Genomic DNA, 15,055 nt, shown 5'->3' on the forward strand with positions numbered 1-15,055 from the left:
GTTTTCATACCTGAACCGGGATTCAAACAGTGTTTCCTGGTGATTGACCCAACATCACTCAATTGCTTTCATGCCTAAAGCAAGACTAGAACTCACGGCCTTCTAATTTCTAGCCTGGTGCCTTAACTACTAGACTCTCCTCAGTAATCAAATACCGGTACATAAAATATATCTACAGGTTTACTTGCAGTAACTGAAGTTTAATAGTTTCCATACAGCTTCTGAGTGACCAATCTATATAATCATTAGATTGAGGAGGCAATTGGAATACAGTGTTCCCTCGATTTTCGCGGGTTCGAACTTCGCGAATAGCCTATACCACGGTTTTTCAAAAAATATTAATTAAAAAATACTTCATGATTTTTTTCCCTATACCACATTTTTTCCCACCCGATGACGGCATATGCCATCGCCAAACTAATAATTTTTGCAAATAAATAACAAAAAAAATAATTATTGTTAATAAATAATTATGTTTATAAATATCAGGATCACTAAGTGTCTTATTCAATGGTGCGTACCAATAATAATGGTGAGTAAATGGTTATTAAGGGAATGGGAAATAGTAATTTAGGGGTTTAAAGTGTTAAGGGATGGCTTGTGATACTGTCCATAGCTAAAAATGGTGTACAGTGTTCCCTCGATTTTCGTGGGTTTGAACTTCGCGAAAAGTCTATACCACGGTTTTTCAAAAATATTAATTAAAAAATACTTTGTGGGTTTTTTCCCTATACCGCGGTTTTTCCCACCCGATGACGTCATATGTCATCGCCAAACTTTCATCTGCCTTTAATAAATATTTTTTTTAATAAACTTTAATAAATAAACATGGTGAGGAATAATCTGAATGGTTGCTAAGGGAATGGAAAATTGCAATTTAGGGGTTTAAAGTGTTAAGGGAAGGCTTGTGATACTGTTCGTAGCCAAAAATAGTGTATTTACTTCCGCTTCTCTACTTTGCGGAAATTCGACTTTTGCGGGCGGTCTCGGAACGCATCCCTGCGAAAAGCGAGGGAACACTGTATTTACTTCCGCATCTCTACTTCGCGGAAATTCGACTTTTGCGGGCGGTCTAGGAAAGCATCCCCTGCGGAACTCGAGGGAACACTGTAGTTTATTTTGACTATCTGCAAAACTGCTACCGGTATTATTTCTGTGAAATAAGTTTGGTGGGCTTGCTTTTCTTTTCTTTTCTTTTTGGTTTAGCTGATATAAAAACCAAAACGTGAATGGTGTTTTATTTTTGTTTTGACTTACTATATTTTTTTAGAAAAGAACAAAACGATACAAATGGACAATTGAATACTTGGCCTTTCATGCAAAGCGGTATCTGCTTTTAGCAGTGGGTCAGAAACCTGACTTGGTAGTTTTATAGACATTTTTGCAACCTAGCTTTAAATCTGTTCACACAAAAGTTAAAAAAGAGAATTTTGACTTACGACATGTCCAGGAGGGCCTGGTCTACCTTGAGGTCCCACCGGACCTTGCTCTCCCTGGAGAAGCAAAAGGAGATTAGAGCAAATCTTTATTTGTGTTAGGTAATTCTTGGAGCAAATTATATAAATGCATTGCCGGAGACTATGACTAAGCTAATCAATGCTAGAGCATCGAAACACATATAACTTGGGATGTATGCACAGGACTATGCCCTGTCTTCTCTTCTCTTGTTGCATCTACAGGTAGTCGGTCCACAATTTACAACTACTGTGTTTCCCCGAAAATAAGACACTTATGTCTTATATTAATTTTTGCTCCAAAAGTTGTGCTACGTCTTATTTTCGGGGGGTGCTTTATATTTCTCAAATAAGACAAATTCACAGGCAGAAAAGCTGACACCCCCAAAGAAAGTGTACCGTACGGTACCTGTCAGTATGGCACCCACACACACAAACGACGGCACTTATACGGTACAACCGTATACTCCCGCTATTGCAGCTTCCGGCCACCAGAGGAACTACAGTCTACGCACTGTAGTGGAGACTGTAATGGCGGTGAGACAGCAGCAGCAGACTGTGTCTGCTGTACTGGGCGGTACAAAGCGATGGGAGGGGCCAGCAGGGGACGCCACATTATTACAGTACCGCTATGAACAGCTTTGAATGGTACCGTATGTTTTCCCACCGTACCGTATGTAAACTTGACTAAGCCTTATTTTCGGGGGGTGCCTTATATTAGCAAATTCTGCAAAACCTCTGACATGCCTTACTTTTGGGGTACGTCTTATTTTAGGGGAAACAGGGTAGTTGCTTAGATGTTATAGCAGACTCCCCCAAAGTTACTTATGGCCCAATTTTGAAGGTCTTCGTGGCCTTCTGAAAGGCCAGCAGGGTGGGAGCAGTACAGACATCGGGCGGTAGCTGGTTCCATCTTGGGGGCATGGTAGATCTGGGTCATTGCTGGTTGCAGAGACCCAGGCCGCCAAGTTACTACCAGTCCTATAGAACTGGTCCGAACTGACAGGGATCCATCCTTGCTCACACTACAATTCACTTTTGGCTGGATGTTGATAACTCCAAAGACGGGCTACAAGAATGGTGGAAGGTCTTAAGCATAAAACGTATCAGGAAAGACTTCATGAACTCAATCTGTATAGTCTGGAGGACAGAAGGAAAAGGGGGGACATGATCGAAACATTTAAATAGGTTAAAGGGTTAAATAAGGTTCAGGAGGGAAGTGTTTTTAGTAGGAAAGTGAACACAAGAACAAGGGGACACAATCTGAAATTAGTTGGGGGGAAGATCAAAAGCAACATGAGAATATTATTTCACTGAAAGAGTAGTAGGTCCTTGGAACAAACGTCCAGCAGACGTGGTTGGTAAATCCACAGTAACTGAATTTAAACATGCCTGGGATAAACATATATCCATTGTAAGATAAAATACAGGAAATAGTATAAGGGCAGACTAGATGGACCAGGAGGTCTTTTTCTGCCGTCAGACTTCTATGTTTCTATGTTTCTAACTCACCTCAGCTCCAGCCCGGCCCGAATTTCCAGGAGGTCCTGGCTTACCACAATCACCCTAGAAAATCAAGGAGACATGGCTTAAATAGAAGGCTTATATTATGGAAGATATAAAGCAACCGAAGCCTGTCTATCGAAAATAAGTCGGCAAGTATTGTATTGCCTCTGTACAAATCGATGGTGAGACCACACTTGGAGTACTGTGTATAGTTCTGGTCACCGCACCTCAAGACGGATATAATGGAACTGGGAAAGGTGCAAAAAAGGGCAACAAGAATGTTAAAGGGAATGGAGCCGCTCCCTTATGAAACCAGGTTGCAACGCCTTGGTCTCTTCAGCCTTGAAAGGCGGCATTTAAGGGGTGACTTGATTGAAATGTATAAAATCATGTATGGGATAGAAAAGGTGGATAGAGAAAAATTCTTTTCTCTATCACACAATACTAGGATGAGGGGGCCCTCCCTAAAGCTCATAGGTAAGGAAGTGAGGACAAATCAAGGGAAATATTTCTTCTTCACCCAGAGGGTCGTTGGTTTATGGAATTCACTTCCAGAAGAGGTCGTGACAGCTGTCAGTCTGGATAGCTTCAAGGCAGGATTAGACAGATTTATGGATGCCAAGTGTATCAGTGGTTATTGAAACGGATGTCCAAGTGCCACCTCTATGTTGGCTGAGGCAGGTAGGATCGCCTTGGGTCCCATTTGTTGGGGGTCAAAGGAAAGGGAGGGTTTTGCCTTCTCTTTCTGCTCAAGATCCCCATGGACAACTGGGTGACACAGAATGCTGGACTCAATGGGCTTTGGCCTGATTCAGCAGGGCTCTTCTTAGGTTCTTAGGTTCTTATTCTCTTCCAGTAAACTCCCTTGTCGTCTTTAGTGATAGATGATGATGAGGATCCACTGTCTTCCTTACTGTCCCAATGGGTCCAAATCTCTGAATACTTTGTCACAGCCAATCACACCTTTGGGACTGACCAGAATGTGTGAAGTTGCCTAGAGCCAGATGAAATCAAAGGTCCACATAGCCCAAGAGAAACTCCTTCACTATTCTTCAAGTTTCCAATGGTGGGTTTGTATCCCCAGAATTCTCAAAGGCCATTCCCAATGGGAATTCAGGGAGAGGTGGGTCTGCCCTAATTGACAGCCGTTCTCCATAGTCTACTTAAGATCTTTTTGCTGAAGTTCTTTTTGCTCTTAGAAAGATTTGCTTCTCAAAACAGGGGTCTTTATATTGTCTCTTGGTCACCGGTATTTTTCCATTTCTAATGCAGTTAGCTGGATTGAACGAACACTTCCCAGAAATGGTTGAAATGGCAATGAAGAAGACCATTGTTATTTTGGGGTGCTTAAGAACAGTTTAGAGCAGGAATCTCCAAACTTGGCAACTTTAAGGCTTGTGGACAACTCCCAGAGGAATTCTGGGAGTTGAAGTCCACAAGTCTTAAAGCTGCCAAGTTTGGAGACCCTGGTTTAGAGTTGAAGTAACCTCCTTGTCTTTTACTTTTGTTTACTGAATAAAGGGGAGAGGAAGGAATCTCCAAGAAGTTTCAGACTGTTTTTCCCCACTGAAAATCTCAGATGTTTGATTTACATCCCAGAATCACATGCCACAAAGCAAGGTCAGGTCTTTCAGTCTTCTGACCATAATAGGACTATGAAGTCACAGTGCCAGGTTTTGATTCAAAATCCAGTTATTTGTGGGGAGCTTCTGCACATAATTTAGCATTAGGTATTGTGGAAACTGGATGTCTTTAGGATATCTAAGAAGTTCCTGACAGCACGTAAGAGATTTGGGTACTAGCTTGCTTGGTATATATGCTTTTTATGTTATGCCTTCCAATCATGCCTGAATTATTTACTGGGTTGTTCATTATTTCTGGATGCCAAAGAACCAACGTTATTGAGTTATTGACTGCTTTTTATAATGTAATGGGATTTTAGCTTATAGTTTTTAATTATTAGATTTGTACACGTGTTGTTTTTGTATTGTCTTCTGTGAGCCCCCCCGAGTCTTCGGAGAGGGGAGGCATACAAGTCTAAATAATAATAATAATAATAATAATAATAATAATAGTAATAATAATAATAATAATAATAATAATAATCATCATCATCATCATCTGCAACGACTCTGGCATAAGCCAGTGAAAGTGGTCCCGGTGGTCCTTGGCACGCTGGGCGCAGTGCCAAAGGATCTCAGCGGACATTTGAAAACCATCGGAATTGACAAAATCTCCATCCGTCAATTGCAAAAGGCCGCTTTACTGGGATCGCCAAACATAATTCACCGCTACATCACGCAGGCCTAGGTGCTTGGGAAGCGCCCGACTGGTGGTGAAATACGAAATCCAGCATAGTGATCTCGTTTGCTGTGTTGTACTGACATAATAATAATAATAATAATAATAATAATAATAATAATAATAATAATAATAATATAACAACAGCAACAACAACGGCCTGGGCACCTGGGCACCACCCTGACACTTGACAAAACAATGCTCATTAACACCAGTCTGCAATTAATAATGCTGGACCTGTGACTTCAGTGGTACAGATACTTTAACACTTTGTCACCTACTGACCGCAAGGACAAAGGTCAGTGGGGCAAAGAAAGTAAGTTAATAATTCATTGTCTAATACTTTGCTTGCTCCTGATCTCTGAGACAGCTAATCTTAAATCTCTCCCTTTTCCAGACACATAAAGAATGCACACTCTCCCATTCTCTTTCTGGTAAGAGGTAGTTAGCTGGATGCAAGGCTTTGCCTATACCTATCATGCTCTTCCTGAGATAAATCTCTTTCTGTTGTAATTATTAAAACTGCTGCATCGCTCAGCTTAGATTCTCACCTTCAGGAGCAGCCAAATGTATGCAGAAATATTTTATCTCCCACAATTAATGGTTTGCGTATAGAATATATATATATTCTATACGCAAACAAGGCTTCTTGCTTCAGGGTCTACAAGGGTTTCCTTTGTGGTCACCCAGTTTTTGGGGGGTGTATTTTATATTGAATTGTGGCAAGCCTTATTTAAAAGACCAAGCAGTTAAAAAAAACGTTGTTGGTTTTAACAGTGATCATGTTTTTTTAAAAACATTTCTAGTTAACGTGATTCTTGTTTATCATAAACCGTGAAGAGTCCTGATAACATATAATACCTTACCTAAACAAATACATATTTGTTCATTAACAACCAGAGGTTTATATCAGTGAGAATTAGAGTTTTCAGCATTCAGACTCGTTCTACTTTGGCCTTTCCAATTTTCAGGCAAGGGAAAACCATCCCCTAGACAATATCTTTGACCAGTGTGGCAAGAGGTTGAATAAATGAGAAGGAACGTGTATCACATTTTGATCTGGCAATCAACGACAAGGCTAACCTTCTGTCCTGGCAGGCCTGGGTGACCTGTTTTCCCTTTGAATCCCTGGAGAGAAGAAAAAAGACAACAATATTAGTAGAGAGGCTATAAACCTGGTTACTAAATCAAAGCCAGCAGGCTCTGAGCACTGGCACTTCAGGGCTGCCGACAATCTACTTCCCCACAAAAGAACCTGGCTTGATTTAGTACCTGGCAGCAATCATTATAGTTGATAAAAGCTGGTAAACATCTGTATGCCAGGCAAAAGGGCATCATCTAGATCGGAGGTATCAAACTCAGTTGCATAGAGGGCCACATCAGGGTTGTGTTTCACCTGGTGTGTGTGGCCGTGTGTGTGTGTGATCAGCTTGACATCACTCGTGTTGGAGACCCAAGCGCTCTGCCAGCGAAAATGGGCTCCCTAGCTCTGTTTTCGGCTGCCACGGCCTCCTTCAACCCTTTGCCAATGAAAGTGGAACTCGGGAAGGCTGCTGGCAGGGGCTCCGTAGGCTGGTCCTTCCCTGTTTTCAGGGCAGCCTTGCAAGCTAGATCTTCTATTGTTCTTTTTATTTATTTTTTAAAAGTAGTTTTTATTATATTACAACAATAAAAATAAAAAGAAGGAAGAGCAGGTACATCATAGTTTGGATCATTATATCAACATACAGTATTAGGTATACAATTATTATATTTGTCTCGTATAATTGTTCTGTAAAAGTAAACTCTATCATTTCAATAAGGCAGAATTAATACAGTGTTCCCTCGATTTTCGCGGGTTCAAACTTCGCGAAATGTCTATACCACGGTTTTTCAAAAATATTAATTAAAAAATACTTTGTGGGTTTTTTCCCTATACCATGGTTTTTCCCGCCCGATGACGTCATATGTCATTGCCAAACATTTGTCCACCTTTAATAAATATATTTTTAATAAAATTTAATAAATAAACATGGTGAGTAATAATCTAAATGGTTGCTAAGGGAATGGGAAATCGCAATTTAGGGGTTTAAAGTGTTAAGGGAAGGTTTGTGATACTGTTCATAGCCAAAAATAGTGTATTTACTTCCGCATCTCTACTTCACGGAAATTCGACTTTCGCGGGCGGTCTCGGAACGCATCCCCCGCGAAAATCGAGGGAACACTGTATATCAATACCTAAAAGTAAATTTTAAACCTTCTGTCTAAATGGTTTTTACCTTCTGTCTCATCCTTCGCCCGAACCCCCCCTTGAACTGTTTCTAACAGTTCTAAATTTCTTTAATTAACATTATGCGGCATATGGTGGCCACGGTTTTTCGATATTTTTTCTGATCTACACTTTATCTAAGGTCAGTTTGGATTGAAGAAGATGTCCAGCCCGTTAAAGGTTTTCAGAGTTTTGTATTTGGTCACTATCGATCTTTTTTCTATGTATTAGCTTATTTTAATTTAAGTTTTATCTTTTTTCTTTTTGTTACCCAATCATAAAATTTTTCCCAAATTTCATAATATCTTGAGTCCTCCTTATTTTTAAGTTAAGCTGGCAGGGGCGCTGTAGGCTGGTCCTTCACTTTTTCAGGGCAGCCTTACAAGCTAGATCTTCTGTTGTTCTTTTTATATACAGGGGTGGACAAAAGAATGGAAACACCTGACTTTTTGGCTTCATAATGTTTGAACATGTTCAAATCAATCAAAACGTGATGTATTGAAGGTATATATAGTTGTATGTTGAATATAGAGAAGAATAAAATAAAAATAAAAAGAATCTTAGATAGGCAACAACTTACTGGAGGTCCCATCATTCCTGGAGGTCCTGGAGGGCCTGAGTCCCCCTAGAAGAAGCCAAGAGTTAGTGCTACTTCAAGAAAAAGAACTGCAGCATTCCAAGTCTTCAGCATACTAAATCTGTCTTCTCCACCCCTACTTCTCATCCAGATATAAAAGGGTCCACTCCCTTTTCCTAGGAGGCATTAACAACACTCACCTGGCTCTTACATACATAAATTCTGGACCAATCAACACATCTTTGTTCCTGTTAACTGCCGAATGATAACTCCCACACAGTCTTTTGCAAGCCCTCCCCTTTTAAAGCCTGCTGCAGCTTTCCTAATTGCTTCCAGCTGTGCTTTAGAATCTCTGTCTGCGTCTGCGCAGTTGCTCCTGGCGTCCCACCATTCTACGCACCCTGACATTGAGGATGGGGTCATGTGCTTTAGAATCTCTGTCTGCGTCTGCGCAGCTGCTCCTGGCGTCCCACCATTCTACATACCCTGACATTGAGGATGGGGTTATCCATCACCCCTTCCTCATCTGACCAAGTTGAGGCTCTGACTGGAGCTTCTAAAGCCTCTGCAGGAGCCTCTGCCTCTCCGGAACTTTCCACTTCCCCCTCTCCTGCCAAACAGGTCTCCTATGATTCGACGGACCCGGCTCCTCTGGTTCAAAATAAGTGACCAGAGGAGCTGGCCATGAGCCAACCACAACAGAAACCAAATTGCACAAGGGAATGCATGCAAGCAGAACACAATGCAAACCAGTGGCAAAGATAAGTGGAACCCAGCCCTGAGCTGAAGGCCACTGGACATCAAACGGTCTTAATGGGTCACTTTTCAATCTTAAAGAGCCAATCGGTGTCTACAGGACAAAACTTACTACTGGGGGATTTTTGGTGTGAATGTTGTAAGAAAAATTAGTGTCATTCGCTGGTGGGACACACGTTCTTACCCGCAACCCTGGTTTTCCGTCTTTTCCATCTTGTCCCTCCAGGCCAGGTGGACCCTAAAAATAAACACAGATCACATGTGGACCCTAAAAATAAACATAGATCACATGTGCATTCTTTCTTTTGCACTGCCCATAAATCCAAGTGCATCAGTCAACGCTTTATGTTTATTTAATGCACTGTACATATTAAGAGAGCTTAATACGCTGAAGTTTGGTTTATGGATGAATATCTTTAAGCCAGGAACATTTTAACCGCAGTTGTTAAGATGCAAATAAATGAGGCACACGATGATGGCTCGCTATAATGATCTGGTATGATGATCAAGCATAGTTTGTAATTGATGGCCCTACAGAGTCAGAAATTATCTCGGATACGTAGGCTTGCAAAATATCCTTGATGCTAAATTGAAGGCTGTGTAATGGGGAAAACAGCACACTACAGTTAGAACGGGAAACCCGCACCCTGAAAATTGCTGCGATATCAGCCTCTAAAGCTAAATGGAGAGTGAATATTTGTCAAGCAAATGTACGCAACCTTCTTTATGCTGTCATTTGCTTGTGCAGATCATGGCTAAAGGATCTAAATGGATGCCTGTTGTGGAAGCCAGGGTGTTTAGTGCGAGCCAATTTAAACAAGTGCCGTTTTCTATTTCCTGTTCATAAAATTAGTTCATTTGAAAAAAGGGCTAACAGATTCCTTCTAATCTTTAATTAATTAATTAATTAATTAATTAATTAATTAATTCATTCATTCAGTCGACCTCTAGGTTGCTCCCTTGTGGGGTACCTCAGGAGTCGGTCCTCTCCTCCCTACTATTTAATATCTACATGAAACCGCTGGGTGAGATCATCCAGGGGCATAGGGTGAGGTATCATCAATATGCAGATGATACCCAGCTATATATCTCCACCCCTTGTCCAGTCAGTGAAGCAGTGGAAGTGATGTGCTGGTGCCTGGAGGCTGTTGGGGTCTGGATGGGTGTCAACAGACTCAAACTCAACCCTGATAAGACGGAGTGGCTGTGGGTTTTGCCTCCCAAGGACAATTCCATCTGTCCGTCCATTACCCTGGGGGGGGATTACTAACCCCCTCAGAGAGGGTCCGCAACTTGGGCGTCCTCCTCGATCCACAGCTCACATTAGAGAAACATCTTTCAGCTGTGGCGAGGGGGGCGTTTGCCCAGGTTCACCTGGTGCACCAGTTGTGGCCCTATTTGGACCGGGAGTCACTGCTCACAGTCACTCATGCCCTCATCACCTCGAGGCTCGACTACTGTAACGCTATCTACATGGGGCTACCTTTGAAAAGTGTTCGGAAACTTCAGATCGTGCAGAATGCAGCTGTGAGAGCAATCATGGGCTTTCCTAAATATGCCCATGTTACACCAACACTCTGCAGTCTGCATTGGTTGCCGATCAGTTTCCGGTCACAATTCAAAGTGTTGGTTATGACCTATAAAGCCCTTCATGGCACCAGACCAGATTATCTCCGGGACTGCCTTCTGCCGCACGAATCCCAGTTAGGTCCCACAGAGTTGGCCTTCTCTGGGTCCCGTCAACTAAACAATGTCGTTTGGCGGGACTCAGGGGAAGAGCCTTCTCTGTGGCGGCCCCAGCCCTCTGGAACCAACTCCCCCCAGAGATTAGAATTGCCCCCACCCTCCTTGCCTTTCGTAAGCTCCTTAAAACCCACCTCTGTCGTCAGGCATGGGGGAATTGAGATATTCTTTCCCCCTAGGCTTCTACAATTTATGCATGGTATGTTTGTATGTATGATTGGTTTTATAACAAGGGTTTTTAGCTGTTTTTAGTATTGGGTTGTCACATGTTGTTTTTACCACTGTTAGCCGCCCCGAGTTCACGGAGAGGAGCGGCATACAAATCCAATAAATAAATAAATAAATAAATAAATTCATTTTTTGGACTTATATACCACCCCACTCCCAGAATGCTTTATATTTATCTCTATGGCAATCTTGCAAGGGGGTTGATATCTTGAAACAAGAACTTCCTGACATTTAAGTCAAATCATCCCTCTAGGACTCTCCTAGTAGCAACAGCAATAACTTTTAGACTTATATTCCAATTCATAGTGCTTTTACAGCCTTCTCTAAGCAGTTTACAGAGTCAGCATATTGCCCTCAACAATCTGGGTCCTCATTTTACCCCCCTTGGAAGGATGGAAGGCTGACTCAACCTGGAGCCTTTGGTGAGATTTGAACTGCTGAACTACAGCTAGCAGTTAGCTGAATGAGCCTGCAGGGCTGCACTCTAACCACAAAAGTACACCTGGGGAAGCAAGACTTCTTGAATACATGGCACAATGGTATGTCAGCGCCCCAAATAGCTTCTGAGAAATAAATCAAGTTCCAGTCCAATTCTCTCACTCAAGGTTCGATTTATTAACAGAGCCATGTTGGTCACGCCATCACCATTCCGGTACTAATGTCTTCTCACTACCCCTCCCAGGTTAAGGTTCATCCTACATCCCCCCACCCACAAGTTCATCACAGGAACCAGTCCGAGTGCAGGGACTTCACCAACTTCCCCTCTTCTTCAGTTGATGCAGAACAAAAGATGACCTTGGGCTCGAAGAAAGGAATTTGTTGTGACTAGTAACTTTGCCTCACACTCACTACCCCTCCCAATTCCCCAAATGCAGGCCAAAGTCTCTAACTCCACCTGATGGCTTCGGCCTGACAATAGTATTAGGACCTCTAAAAACAAAACAATTTAAAACCCACAGTAAAAAACCATTTGTGCCATTTATGGCCAGATCTCAATAGCGCACCATCCGGTCATCGGCTCCAAGCCTACCGGAAAAGCCAGGTCTTTACAGCTTTCCAGAAGGCCACTATGGTGGGGGCAGTCTGGATCTCGGGAGGTAACTGGTTCCAGGAGGTAGCATGCGCAGTGGGGGAGCATGTGCATACATGCTCCACTAGCATGAGTGGTGGTCACTAGTGTTGGGCAAACCGAACTCGCAAAGTTCGGGTTCGTACCGAACTTTGCAAGGTTCGATATACCAAACCCGAACTCGAATTTTTGCAAAAGTTCGGGTTCGGGTTCCAGAGAATGCTGGGAAGTGCCCCCACCCAGCTGTCACCTTCCAAAACAGCCGGGGAGCTGTCGGCTGGTCGGGAGACGCAAAAGGAGGTGGGGAATCCCACGAGGGGATTCCAGGGGCGGAGCTTTGACATCACTGAGACATCCTTCCTGGCCAGCCGAAACGGGGACTCCAGGAAGGACGTCTCCGTGACATCAAAGCTCCGCCCCTGGAATCCCCTCGTGGGATTCCCCACCTCCTTTTGCGCCCCCCCGACTGGCCGACAGCTCCCCGGCTGTTCTGGGAAGTGCCACCGCCCAGCTGTCACCTTCAGAAACAGCCGGAGCGCTTCTCGGTGGTCTCCTGAATGCCGAACTCAGAAGTTCGGCAAAAGTTTGGGTTCCGGAGAACGGCAGGAAGCGCCCTGGCTGTTCCGGGAGGTGACAGCTGGGCGGTGGCGCTTCCTGGCGCTCTCCTGAGCGCCGAACTCGAAAGTTTGGCAAAAGTTCAGGTTTGGGTGCCGAACCCGAACTTTTTTAGAAAATTCAGGTGCCGAACCGGAACCCGAACTTCAATGGGTTCGCCCAACACTAGTGTTCACGCATGCACGCCACTTGCACATATGGACTTGTGCGCTTGCATGATTGCCAGCTGCTTGCGTGGAACCATCTCTCCTCTCCCCTCCCTCGTAAACCTTGGTTTAGACCGTGGTGTTTCCAGTCTACTTACTTGTATTCCAGGTTGTCCTGGGGGTCCGGAGGAACCAGCCATGCCAGGAGCCCCCCGCATCCCTTCGCTGCCCTGCAGAGAGAAAGGAAAAACCCCTTTCAGTGAGGGTTGAAAGGAGAAGAAGCCAACTTACAAGTTAGCTTCCTTTTCTGGAAAATGTCCCACTTCCTGGACGACAGAAAGTCGATCTGCTTCTGGGAGAGGTTAAAATTAGGCTTTGCGAGCTCTCCAAACACCAAGGGTCCCATTTGAGCCCCACAATGTACAATCCTTCTTTAACCCAAAGGGGCTTTCCCCCCCAAAAAGACAGCTGAACTTTCTTATGTTTTTTCCCCCTCTCCCTTGAAAATATTTCACTTCTCATCCTAGAAGCTTTTTCGGTTCTGACAGAACTTCAGTCAGAACTGAAGAAGCTTCTGGGATGAGACTCAAAACCTTTTCAAAAAGGGGGAGAAAACCCCTAAGAAAACCAAACTGCCTTTTGAAAGGGAAAAAAAAAAGCACCTTGAGGACAACTATGACCTGGATGGTTGAAAATCTTTATCGACAATCCTTGTTTTTAAAAAACGTTTTATTTATTATTAATTTTTACAAAATATAAATAAAAGAAGGTGTATACACCGCAAAATCTTTCTTTCTTTCTTTCTTTCTTTACAAATTCTTACCCATTTCATCATTTCCTTATATTTCTATTTTTAACCTTTTAGGTACTAACATTTACATATCTACATTTCTATATTGATCAGTTTGTATTTACCTTTGCAAGTTATTCATTACATTATATTTTGTATGCCTTTGCACATTCTATCCCTTTTCCAGGTTTCTATTCTCCAACCAATTGTACCATAAATTCCAAACGTTATAATATTCCGAATCATTTATTCCCTTAATTTCCATGGTCATTTTGTCCACTTCAGCACATTTATATATTTTTTACATCGACAATCCTTCTTCAATTAGGCTCCAGGTTTTCTTCCCTTCAATGTGTCCCTTCCTATTTTGATCAAAGTGCCAAAGCCCACTGCAACAATATCGCCAAAAAGGCTTCTAGAGTTATTAACCTGATCCTACGCAGCTTCTGCTCCGGCAATCTCACGCTACTCACAAGAGCCTACAAAACTTTTGCCAGACCCATCCTAGACTACTGCTCATCTGTCTCGAACCCATACCACATCTCAGACATCAACACTCTTGAAAATGTCCAGAGATACTTCACCAGAAGAGCCCTTCACTCCTCCACTCGAAACAGAATTCCCTACGAAGGCAGACTCTCAATCCTAGGTCTAGAAAGCTTAGAACTACGTCGCCTAAAACACGATTTAAGTATTGCCCACAAGATCATAGGCTGCAACGTTCTACCTGTCAATGACTACTTCAGCTTCAACCGCAACAACACAAGAGCACGCAACAGATTCAAACTTAATATTAACCGCTCCAAACTTGACTGTAAAAAATATGACTTCAGCAACCAAGTTGTCAAAGCGTGGAACTCATTACCTGACTCAGTAGTGTCAACCCCTAACCCCCAACATTTCTCCCTTAGACTCTCCACGATTGACCTCTCCAGGTTCCTTAGAGGTCAGTAAGGGGCGTGCATAAGTGCACTAGTGTGCCTTTCGTCCCGTGTCCAATTGTCTTTCCTTTATCTCATATATCATATATATTTTCTTCCTTTCACATATCTTCTCTATTTTTACATATTATCTTTATATATATTACTTCATGTCTATTCTCTTCCATGTGTATTGTGTATTGGACAAATGAATAAATGAATAAATAAATAAAACGTGTCTCTTCCTATTTTCCCAAGAGCCAAGCAAAATCTCCAGGCTGCATTCCTGAGAAAACGCAGCAGATGTCAGTAAAAGCCAGCAATTCTCAGACAAGCACACCCTCCCACACAAACGCTTCTAATCTTTTCTCTGTTGCAACCCAACAGCAATTTTTCCCTTGGCATCCTCAAAGGGGCTTCTTTGCAGATCCACGCTGCTCTATCCAGCCTTTTATCTGCAATACAAAGATAAAACCCTCTGCCTTTAATAGCACGTGTCTACTACGAATCCCAGTGGAAACACCTCCTTTGAGCAAAAGAACCCAATGGACTTCGTTGTTGGAAGTTATATGGGAAGGTCAGAAATTGGGAATTGCACAATCCTGGGACATTACAATCTTAATACATACATGCCAGTGGACAAGCGCCTGAATTTTGATCAAATGACTGTGGGGATGCGCTAATGGTTTTAAATAGGAGGGA

At 42.8% G+C, this 15,055-nt stretch overlaps 1 protein-coding gene across 4 annotated transcripts in view; it reads right to left on the reverse strand.

The window, feature by feature from the left end:
* The window catches only part of COL16A1 (collagen type XVI alpha 1 chain), a 263,305-nt gene that overhangs the window by 14,407 nt on the left and 233,843 nt on the right, over positions 1–15,055 (reverse strand). For all 4 annotated transcript variants that reach the window (XM_070763913.1, XM_070763914.1, XM_070763912.1 and 1 more), the window contains 6 exons: positions 12,802–12,873; positions 9,027–9,080; positions 8,090–8,134; positions 6,345–6,389; positions 2,967–3,020; positions 1,440–1,493 (listed from right to left, as the gene is read on the reverse strand). In XM_070763913.1, the coding sequence (XP_070620014.1) occupies positions 1,440–1,493; positions 2,967–3,020; positions 6,345–6,389; positions 8,090–8,134; positions 9,027–9,080; positions 12,802–12,873 (324 nt within the window). The remainder of the gene's footprint in view (positions 1–1,439; positions 1,494–2,966; positions 3,021–6,344; positions 6,390–8,089; positions 8,135–9,026; positions 9,081–12,801; positions 12,874–15,055) is intronic.

Source organism: Erythrolamprus reginae, chromosome 11 (genome assembly GCF_031021105.1).
Source record: "Erythrolamprus reginae isolate rEryReg1 chromosome 11, rEryReg1.hap1, whole genome shotgun sequence".
In the NCBI taxonomy this organism is placed as follows: Eukaryota; Metazoa; Chordata; class Lepidosauria; order Squamata; family Dipsadidae; genus Erythrolamprus; species Erythrolamprus reginae.